Raw genomic sequence first — 11,610 nt, forward strand, 5'->3', positions numbered from 1 at the left:
ATTTCTAACACACTGGTACCATTCCCGGGATAATGAATGTGTCCATTTTCTTGAGCCACTTGTCTCACCTTTTCAGTAGTTCCTGCCTCTTTGCCAGGTGAGAATGATGAAGGATTGATCTGGTACCTCTACAGTGCTCTTACTTTCCGGCTGTACAACTGTCTGTGGCTTTCCTCCTGTTCTTCAGCCCAGTCCCCAGTACCATTACGAGATGATTGTATGAGACAGAAGCTGGCCAAGTGTCCAGTACAGTAACCGCAGTGATACTGTCATTTATGTGGTACGTGAGACTTCAGTTCTCTTCTTGAGTGCTGCTCGGCATCCACAGTAGAAGGGTAATGAATAACCTCCATGCTGTTTCTTCTTCTGGGAGTGGTATGTAGCCATGATCTCCTGCCAGGACCGACTCTGCACTTGGACTTTATGATGTGTTTAAAAAAAAAAAAAAACAGTTAACTGCTTCTGGGGGAGTCACTACTGATATCTGTTCCACCAAACCACTTATTTAGGCACAGCTCCTCTCAGCATTGAAGGTAGGTTTGAAACCAGCAGTGTTGTCTAGGACTGCTTGTGCTAGAGAAGTGATGACACAGCCTAGGTAAAAATGCCAGTGGATCTTTGTGCCTGTTTCTGACATAGCTAGTACAGCATGAAGCAGCTTCAGCATAAAAACAAATGAGATCTCATAATATGAGCAAATGAGAGTCTGGTGACTAAGGCACTGGCCAGGAATATTGTCTTCAAATATTTGCTGGAGGCTATGCTGAAATTCAAGCCCTTATCTCCCAAAGCTCAATAAAGTGTGTCTGCCATCGGTCTACTCACCCTTCAGCACATTACAGCGTCTGTCTTTCCCCCTGGAGTGCTTCTCCATTATGTTTTATAGTGCCAGACAGAGAGACTTGGACTGACTGACTCCACAGCACAACAGTCCCACCACTTAGTATTGCTTCAGCTTGCGGTGAAACTCTGTAGTTCAGGATGACCATATAAAATATGCGGGATAGCAAACTACTCCAGAAAAATGTCGAGAAAACCTCATTGCACTGAGAAGAGGTGCTAAGTTAGATCTCCTCTGCCAAAAGGGGAAGACAAAAGTATAAATAAATGTCACTCCTGCACGCTCCTCTAATCAAGAGAGTGATGTTAGCTACTTAGTCACAAAAGCTGGATAGTCAGTCCATTCTGCAGCCTCACTGTGAAGTTAATACACAAGGAGGATCCTCAGTAGCCTGGAAGGACTTGTTCAACTATAAAAATCCCCATGTTCTTTATCATATGCATAATTTTCCTTGAGTATTTCTATCATGTGGTCTTCACATTCTGAATATAAATTCAAGAAGGATGGGAATGGAGATTCATATTCTCTCTTTCAAAAAGAAAAGTTTAAAATTTACGTGTTGCTATGACCTGGCTGGCAAAGATTATTCTTGGTGGACTGATGCAGGGGACATCCTGGCGCACCACGAGTAGCACCCATTTAAATTTATCCTGAATCTACCAACTCTGCAAAAAGTCCAGCACATCTTTGCGGTACATTTTTGGACATGCACTCAGCAGTATCTTTTATACATGGATACAAAAGCAGTTGGAATGACTGAGGAGAAAACTTCTCAGCAAGCAATGATCTTAATCAGACAACACATTCTGAAAATGTGACTCATTATCACAGGAAAATCTAGTTTATGTCATGCTACGGGTGACTTGATTGTCTGTAATTTGGGCTAAAAAACTTAAATAAGATTGTTTAAATTCGGCTTCGGGGAGTGCTACATATTTTATCTTGGTTTCATCTGGTTTCCCATAATATCAAAGCTATGTTTAGTGTATAGAGATTTACGAGCAGAAAATGATATGTATAGCTGAAGAATGTGAAGGGATGATGTGCCTTGTAGAATTAGTTATCATTGCTGGGGAAGTAGAGCTGGTTTACAGCTTGCTTTTTCCCTCTCCATCTGGGACTGATCTGTGTCTTTGTGTTGTATATAGGAAATGTTCTCTGCAATTCTCTAAACCTAAAGACTGTGTTTCAGGCAATGTGGTGTAGGAGATTTTGCAAACCTTGAATCATGCATAGACAATTGTTGGCATGTATGTTTTTACAAGTATGTTTTCTTTATCCTGTATTTTAAAAAATATATACATATTTATACCTAGATTGGCTCAGCTACCACCAACAATGGGAAAATTATGAACATATTTTCCCTCCTGTTAGCCAAAGCTATGTACACTATATATTATTTTGTTTTATTTTTGTGTTTTAATACTGAGTACTATGCAGTGATAGAAATTACTTTGCTGGGAGCAGAAGTTATTCCAATGAATGTCTAGTGATTAGGAGACAGACACAAGGCCATGTAGACATTTTTGTTTCAAGCTCCCTGTGATTGATAGCTAGGATATCAAATGGATGGTGGTTTTGGAAGAAAGATCAAGGCAGTTGATGGCATTAGGCATTTACAAGAGGGTTTTTCCTATAGCTGGCTGGCAGCTGGTCTTTTGGGGTTTTGAATGGACTTGCCAATTGTTGTCTGAGCTACATGTAACACGCAATTATTTTTTTGATGTGCTGCAGTCATTTGCTGTAGGTAGATCAATGTTTTGGCTTATTTTTTAATTTAAAAAGTGTCACTTTTATTTAGGATGAGGCTCTATATTGGGACTAAAGGCTGATTGGGACTACATCAATTTCTTTGGCAATGTTTAATGTCAAAATTCTCTTCTGTTACTTACTTCTACCATTCTTAAAGACAGAGCTGAGAGTTGGAAATTAGATGCATATCTTAATAAGTCTCTTACACTTCATTCAGCCTAAAAAACAAAAGAAAAACGGTCACTAGATATAGTATGTAAAAGCATTCATTAGCACCATTCGGGATCAGGGAACTCTTTTTTTAAAAGCTATTTGAGGAACGAAAAGAGAACTGCAAGTAGGCTTCTTGCTGACAAGTTGCAGGTGTATACCACATGCCCATATTGGAAAAAAGATGCGGTTATGAAGGTCTTGATGACAGACAAGGGTCTAAAATGCCTTCATCTCCAGGTTTTAGCTAGTCCATCTGTTTTTTATTTGAATTTCCCCCAGCTATAACAGTGTTAGTATTTTCCAAACTCCGTATAACCATGCACAGGTCTCTATAAAATCGCTTTTCTACACTGTAAGATCCTTAGTTTAGTAAGATCTCATTTAAGTCAGGGAAGCCTTACTTTTATGGTAACTATATCATAAATTATAGAAGTCAGTGTTAATGATTTCTTTCTGGAAAAGTGAGGAGAAGGAGTGATGAGACTGAGGGGAGAGCACTTTAGTTCCGCTTTACTAGAACAGGTAGAATCCACTTATGCCTTAAGAGTACCAAACAGGTGAGTGCTAGTATTTGTCTCTTATTGCTAGTCCTAGATAAAAGATCTCACTGACTTTGATGTTCATCCTCTCAAGTATGAACTCAAGAGGAAATGTTTATTCTTAAGGGAAAAAGACTTACACATACGTCAGGTTACTCCAAACAGCTGCACTCTGGAATCATTCTTCAAAGACACAGATTCAGAGGGCAGAAGTAAAGGGGCAGCAGCACTTGGGAAATATCCAGTACTGTAAAGTACATTTTGACAAAGAAAACAACTAATGAAATCACACGGGGAATTGCATGGTTCCCCCCATCCACTAACGGCACTAGAGAAACTTGTTTGATTTCGTTATCCAACCTCTTGTTTCTTCTGCGATTCTCAACAGAATGTCACAGAGAAACAAGTTCTCCATATAAAACAACAATTTTCAAAGCAAATTCTCAACAGTCTCCAAGTTTGGTTTTTTTTGTTTGGTTGGTTGGTTGGTTTGTTTGTTTTTTTTCCTGAGAACAATATAATCAAGCCTTGATTTAAAATATTATTAGGAAAGTAATCAGCTTAATTTGAAAACTAGTCAGTTGAGCTTTTTGTTTGTGGTGAATAATTAATTGCAAAAGTCATTCTGAAAACAGTAAAAGCAATACTTTGATTTATTTAAAATGTTGGAGAAAATTAGTTGAGGAAGTGTAAACATCTTTTTACAGAAAGTGCCCAAAATTTATTCTCATCTTTTTATCTAAACAAATTCTGCAAGTGTAATTTTGAGGAATGAAAAAAAGCTATGATTAATTTAATAGGCAGTAAAATTAGATGCAGACAGAGAGCATAGTTGTAGCTGTGTGGGAGTCAGCAGAAAGGATCTTGGAGTGTGTCAGTGTGTGTTGTTATGTCTCCTTAAAGCATCATGTCTTCCTTTTGTAGTAATAAACTTTTCTTTCTCTCTCTTTGTGGGAGAATGCAGTGCTTTCGCAACTTTTTAAAAAAAGTCAGTTTTCCTGTAAGATAATGCTAGGTTTGATGAATACAGAATCGTACATGCGTGTCTTTGCTTGAAGAGAACTATGTGTGACAGTTTGTGCTCTGTAGTGTATTCCATGCTGCATACTATAGGGGTGGTATTTAGCAAGTTTAAGGAAGTGTACTAAGCCCATAAGTGAAGTAAAGGTTATCAAAGTGAAATGTTGACCGATGATGTTTGTTCACTTCCAAATAGTCCAGTTGGTGTGGGCCAGTGGGGGGTAGTGAAATAGAAAAGGAGCCTGTACCAATGTGGTGTAGATATTCACTGTGAGAACAGTGAACTTATCCACCAGTGTGCTTGACAGCTATCAAAGAAAAATGCCTACTTGGAGTTTAAACTAAAATATTACCTATTGGAGGGTGCATTTCAGGATTGTTACTAACTGAAAGGAGTTTTATGGCTCTGTTTATTCTTCAATGTGGAGTTAAATATGAGTTCTCTTGCGCCAACATATGTTTGAGGCATAAAAAGATGAAACCACCAGAGTGCTAGATGTATCTCCCTGATTCTTTAAGTAGATACATCTTCACCTGCAGTGTGAGCTTAAAGATTGTTATACGGCTGCAGCGAAGCATCCCTACCTGCATCTGCTGGCCCCAGTGAAGGATACTTCAGCTGTCAGTTTGTTTGGGGGTTTCAGTGATGGTTTTTTTGTTCTTCAGTGGTATTTTGGCTGTTTGGTTGTGGATTTTTTTGTTGTTATTATTTGGTTGGTTTTTGTTTTATTTTTAAATGGGCTGCATGCATGCCTTGTACAAAGGAATGCTTCACTGTGAACCTTTCTTTTACCCACCAGGCCTATCCTTGTACCAATGATAAGGAATGTGAAGTTGGGCGATACTGTCACAGTCCTCATCAAGCAACGTCTGCATGCATGATGTGCCGGAGGAAGAAGAAGCGTTGCCACAGAGACGGCATGTGCTGCCCTGGGAACCGCTGCAACAATGGTACATCAGTCATTTCTTGGTTTTCCTCCATAAAATCAGCATTTTGATAGCATCTGTTTCTCTGATTGTTCTCAGCAACAGTATTTTTTTCTGGGTGACTGTGCTTCTAATTTCTAAACCAAGAAAACTTCATTTTCTACTTCAGTCCTCTCCATTCAATTTTCTTTAATAGTATTTCTATATTTAAGGCTTGCATGCTTTTCCCCATTTTAGAGTGTTCAGTATGGTTAGGTCCATTGGAAGACTGTAGAGAACCCATATTTTTAAGGAAGCAAAAGAGACTTAATGAATCCTTGATCTACTCTCCTGGGAGTGGGGGTTATAACTGTACTGTTTGCATTCTCATACTCTCCTGACAGGGAGTGAAGCAGAGCTGCAGTGAAGTTAAGTGTTGGGAATCAGGGACAGAGGTGTGATTAGAGCTGAGTGCCACTGAATCCAAGCCCCAGCACTTTCGTGGTCCTGGTGTTGATCCTGGTCTGTGTATGTCTCTTGGCTGTTTTTCCTCTTGTTCAAATATTTGACTGACTGTCTTTTCCTTGCAGGTATTTGCATACCAGTAACTGAAAGCATCCTTACACCTCACATCCCTGCTCTAGAAGGGCCACGCAACAAGAAGAACAGTCATTATGCTAGCAAGGATTTGGGATGGCAAAACCTAGGGAGGCCGCGCTCCAAGCTGTCACACATAAAAGGTAAGATCACATTTGCACTACACTGCTTTGTTCCTTCATGTCATGAAGCATGTTATTTCTGTCAAGATAAAGCAATGCAAGCCAGAAATAGGCAGTAATTCCACAGGGAGTGAATATCTATCATGAAAATTCACAGCATGACTCAAAAAGTGATGTAACATCAACCAACGCTTCCTGTGACTGAAATAGCATCTGCTTTCGTCTCTGTATCAGAGGTGGACTAACAATCCATTGATTGCACGGATTCTCCTCTTGTAACAGTCATGTAATTAAGCACTTGTAATTCTGCTTACAATCCTGTAGCTGAATTTCTCCTTACTAAGTCTTCTGGCAGGCCTCACTAATTACCCCCTTGACCCTTCCTAATTCATATCTTCCCTTGTGATTTCATCTTACAAATAGGCACAGATGGAAATAACATCTCTCCTTTTTCTGAGCTTCATTTGCATCAGTCTGCACTGAACCTGTACTTTCACGATTCCCAGAAGGTAAAATAGTTTCATTACTCTTTTTAGGGCATGAAGGCGATCCCTGCCTACGGTCATCAGACTGTATTGAGGGACACTGTTGTGCTCGCCATTTCTGGACCAAAATTTGCAAGCCTGTGTTGCATCAGGGGGAGGTGTGCACCAAACAGCGCAAGAAAGGGTCCCATGGACTGGAGATTTTCCAACGATGTGACTGTGCCAAGGGGCTGTCCTGCAAAGTATGGAAAGATGCGACCTCCTCTTCTAAATCAAGACTTCATGTGTGCCAGAAAATCTGAATGAGGATTGGGAAGATAGTATTAAGTGACTGTAGCTTTACGTATTTAATGCATTACGGCATGGTGGGAAACGAGGACTGCAAATGAAAGCAGAATGGCTAAAGTAACAGTTAGGGTAGGAGTAGAAGTCACACCAAATGGATTTCTTTTTGAGCTGGTGTTAAACACAAGTGCAGCTGGAGTTCTACTGTGCAGTTCTTCTGTAAATAACTTCTACAGTTTGTGGGAAATGCTAGTATGCAAACAAGTACAGTGGAAATTAATGTCACTTACCTTGCTGTGTTGTCCCATGATGTTTCAGGGCTTCAGTGGGCTTCCAGCATGGTGATGACTGCTAAATAAACTGTATACATTATACTCCTATAGGAAGCAGTGCATGCCAGGAAGACTCATCTGTCAACACATTATTGGCCACATTGTAGGTGTGAGAAATGGAAATAAAGTTACTGTGAATGTCCACATGCCCTTGTCATTCAGGGCTGACACTTCAGCAAAGAAAGCACTCCTGCAGGACAAGAGTGCTCTGTTTTGCAGGCCCTCGTGAAAGAGGTGAAAACTTGCCATCTCACAATTTCAAGAGTGCAGCAGTTTCTCTAATAGGAGGCATTTAAACAGGTTTTGTTTCCTATACGTAGGTAAATTGAAATGCTTTATGTAGTTCAATGTCATAGTACGGCACTTAATCACTTGTATTTGCCTCAGTTTACTGCTAGTATACATTGGGTTGAACAGATGAAGCAAATACGTGCATGCTGAATCCAGAATTATATATATAATGAACAACAGGCAGTTGCTCATTAGTCCTAAATATACTTTCCTTGCCTAAGCATATTTGCTTTATAGATGTTTCCAAAAGACATAGCAGACTGTTGAAGTGCCTAACACTAAGAGCTATGAAGTTGTTTCACTGTTCTGTTGTAACAGACGACGTAGATAATTGTTGAGGTCTTTAGAGCACACTGCTACAAACTCCAATTTTTACATTTTATTCGTAGCAACAGGCTACAGATGGCACTCTGCAGAAGTATAATGGATTTGTTTCTTAGAGGCAGCAAAGAAAAAGGAGTTGGCTCTTGTGAGCACCTCCTCTCCTGCAGAGAAACATGTAAGAAGATGGTACGACCACAAATGACTTGTTAAACATCATGCGATGTCACAGCATACCAGCCTCCAGCGTGTATTCAGCCTGAACTTGATGTCCTCCCAGTCTGAACTGTTCTGCCAGGAATGATGAAAGTACATGGACTGTGGAAACAGCTGACAACTCTACATTGTTTGTGTACTGGTTAAAAAATGAACAGTCTCTACCCCTTGACTTGTCTCCCAGGTCTTTTCAAACTTGTTTCATTTTACTTATTTGCAAGTATTCCTTTGTATAGACATTGGTAAAAAGACTGGCATTTCTTTAAAGAAGTTGTAATTACCCGTTTATAATTACCCATTTTCATGTTTTGTAATACAAGGGACTTTTCTGTTTAATCAGTTCTGAACAACGCAGGTAGACCAGTATGCAGTTTAACTTTGAAGACCATGTCACCCCTACCTGACACCTTTTTCCATCAATGGTTGTTTTAACTCTATAGTCTTAGCTACATTGCCTGACTCAGACTTCCTAATTAGAACACAGACCTCAGCTATATTGCCTTTATCTTCCGTAAGAGTCTGAATACAAAGAATATTTCACACGCCTCTTTCCCTACTGGAGTTAGTTTTTATTGACCTAGAGAGACTGCTCAGAGACAGGGTCTTCTGTTTGTTAATAGTCTCAGTCAGAGTTTTATCTTGCAGTCCTATCATTGCAACTCTGCTTGTTTCAGAGTTTTTCCACTGTAACTGAAACAGGAATAAGGCTCAGAAATAGCATAATTCCAAGATATTAAAAAAATACAGAAACACATACTTGCAAGAAGCACATGCAAGCATGTACTCATCAGAGAAGCTCTATCGCTCTCACTGTGACTAAATATAAAAGGAAATAGTACTCAACGTGAGCAGGGGGGTTTGCAGAAATGGGCTCTCAGCAATTTTTAGCTCTTCTTGTCATTGGCCTACCCCCCTTTTCCTCTTGCAAAACATAGTTATTTGGGATAATTTATTTACAGGAAATGTTTAATGAGATGTATTTTCTTATAGAGATATTTCGTACACAAAGCTTTGTAGCAGAATATATTTGCAGCCTGTTGACTTTAATGTAGAAAAATGTATAATAAGATTAAATATATTAAATGTCCTTTCCCATTCCTCCCCAAATATTTTACCCATATTCTTTTCCTTACCTTCTACTTAAAAACAGTAGTTCTTTCTGGAAAGATATGCAAATCTATTGGAAAAAGAAAAAGGAAAAAAAAAAAAAAACAAAACAAACAAAACAACAAAACAAACCACAACATATATTTTAACTGTACAAGAAAAAGCATCTGATTCTACTTGTGTCTCGAAGCGCTATGTAGTCTGAGTTTTGGAAAAACATGTGAAGGTCATCTTAAAATCCCCACGCGTCTTTTCTACAAAACTGGTTTAAGTGGCAACTATCTCTATGCTTCTCTTGGGACAGTTTACACCTAAACATTCAAGAATAAGTACTGAAAATAATGTACCTGGATGCATAATGTTCAATCAACCATGTTAAACAGGAAAAGTGCCCAGACACATTCCCTGGATAGTGATACATACCAGAGAGGCTCGTGGTGGGTAAAACTGGTATTCAAATTACATGGCATTTTGCTATGGGTTACAGCATACAAATGCACTGTTGCAAGATCTGTAACTAGCAATTCTGAAATGGCAGATAACACCATTCAGCTCTAATAGCATGAAACAATCCATACATATGACACAATTGAAAATATTGCTACTAAAACCAGCCAAGTTCTGATCCCAGGAAAACCCCTGCAGAGCTCAATAAATATTGCAAAATAATGGCTGTGATTGTTGAGCAATGGTCTCAATATCTTCGTTATTTATTTCTGGTAACCCTTTGCTCAAACAGATGTACATTTGCAGGATGGAATGGTTTCCGAGTCGTGCTACTGTTTGTGCAAAATGAAAAGGTTTTGCTACTATTATTTGCAGTATTTGGTGGGTAGGCCTTTGAAAATTCTAAGACTTTTAACAATAACATAATAAAGATGTGATCATCTTCAGATCCCAATGACTTCACCAGAGCTTGAGACTGCCAAAGCCTTCAGACATTTAATCTGGGAACAAAAACAATAGGCACAGGCGGTTCGTTGCACACCACAAATGCTGAGCAACATAGTTGAACTGAATAGCGTGCAAGTAGTTTTGCAAGACTCAAATTTGATTGTTTAGAAGCCATTCAGTTAAAATTTTTGGGAAATATACATCAGTTTGAGAACAAAAGAACAGCTAAATTTGGAGATAATTGCTCTCACTCATTGTGTCACTCATCAAGGGAATTAAGAGTGACTTTGGCTCAGTAAATTTCAGAAATCTGCTCTCATGACACAAGTACTGAAAAGATCATTGCTGAACAATTCAAATACTCTTCCTATTAGCCTAGAATAGCCTCAGAAATGCAACATCTCTTTGGAAATACTTTTATTAACTTTCCTAAAAATAATGGATTTCTACTCTATAACAGCATATATTTGATTTACATTATAAATGTGGGTGTGTATCTATTACTGTACTATTTGCTTTGTCTTATGTTGCTTGCAACCTATAGTATTTATGATTTTAAACATTTTTAAATGAAAGCAATTAAAATAGATTTATACACTTACTTGTATAACAACACTTTCAACAGCATACATCCAGCACCTGACACCTAAACCACAATTCATTGAAATTCAAGCCATCTTCTGCATATTCTGACTTTTCTGCTCATGTTCTCAACGACAGCAAAAAAAAAACCCTCACCAAACACGAACTGTCCTGGGCAGAAGCTGAGGAGAGACATTCCTAAATTATTGCATGTCACCAACACACCAGCCCTCTCTGCTTTCACTTCAGAGCCCTGCATCATCACTCCCGATAGGAAAGGTAAAGTGCTACCAAAGAGAAATTGTATTTTTTATCCCTTCCTGTTCCCTTTCCTTCTAGGAAAGCCATTTGAAAAAGGATATCCTGAAGGTCAAAGTCACTGGAAACTCATACTCTAGGCCAAGACTTTTAGGAGTCTCGAGATCTATCCTCCAACTTTCAAAAACTTAATTGCTAAGAGAGTTATGTAGATGATACGACCATATTTACAAAATATAAGGCTAGCTCTTTAGATTGTCATTCAAGTGTTCTGAAAATAACTGTCCACAGTGGGGTGGGGAACCTGAACGCACCCCACCTTTCCACTCCCAAAAAACAACCTCACCTGTAGTCCCTGACAAATGGACACAAAGCCATCATTAATTTTGCTTTTAAATCACACAATAAATTTATGCTTTCTTACCTTACATACCAGTCTGACGTGTGGCATTTTTCCTGCATTAGACAGGAGTGAAGGAACAGAATTAGTCTAGAGGTCTGTGCTCCCTCATTTAAACCATAGGGTTTCACTAAGATGAACAGCAACTTTCTGCTCAAGTGCCTTATCTAATATAGTTTTTAACATGCTCACAGCTACCAAAGGGTGCTTACAGCTCAACACAGACCCTACAACCCTTTCTTACCTTATGCTTTGCCCTCACCTTCACAGGACTGTTGTCAGTCACTGAAATGTGTTGTCAAGCGTCTGCTGCAGCCCTCTCTTACCTCACTGCTCTGCCAGCTTTTTGCAGACCTGCTTAGGGCAGCAAAGCAGGAGGCAAGGAGAAAGCGTAGAAAATAGTGGTGGTGGGCTGAAGCGAGCCAGCCCAGAAGCTTGAAACGGTGGGG

At 39.2% G+C, this 11,610-nt stretch overlaps 1 protein-coding gene across 3 annotated transcripts in view; it reads left to right on the top strand.

Annotated features, from left to right (window-relative positions):
- The window catches only part of DKK2 (dickkopf WNT signaling pathway inhibitor 2), a 124,788-nt gene extending 113,599 nt beyond the window's left edge, over positions 1–11,189 (top strand). For all 3 annotated transcript variants that reach the window (XM_032997860.2, XM_032997861.2, XM_032997862.2), the window contains 3 exons: positions 5,166–5,316; positions 5,862–6,011; positions 6,527–11,189. In XM_032997860.2, the coding sequence (XP_032853751.1) occupies positions 5,166–5,316; positions 5,862–6,011; positions 6,527–6,777 (552 nt within the window). In that variant the 3' untranslated portion in view covers positions 6,778–11,189. The remainder of the gene's footprint in view (positions 1–5,165; positions 5,317–5,861; positions 6,012–6,526) is intronic.
- Positions 11,190–11,610: the final 421 nt, after the last annotated feature.

The sequence above is a fragment of the Tyto alba genome, unplaced genomic scaffold (genome assembly GCF_018691265.1).
Source record: "Tyto alba isolate M040663 unplaced genomic scaffold, T.alba_DEE_v4.0 Super-Scaffold_23, whole genome shotgun sequence".
In the NCBI taxonomy this organism is placed as follows: Eukaryota; Metazoa; Chordata; class Aves; order Strigiformes; family Tytonidae; genus Tyto; species Tyto alba.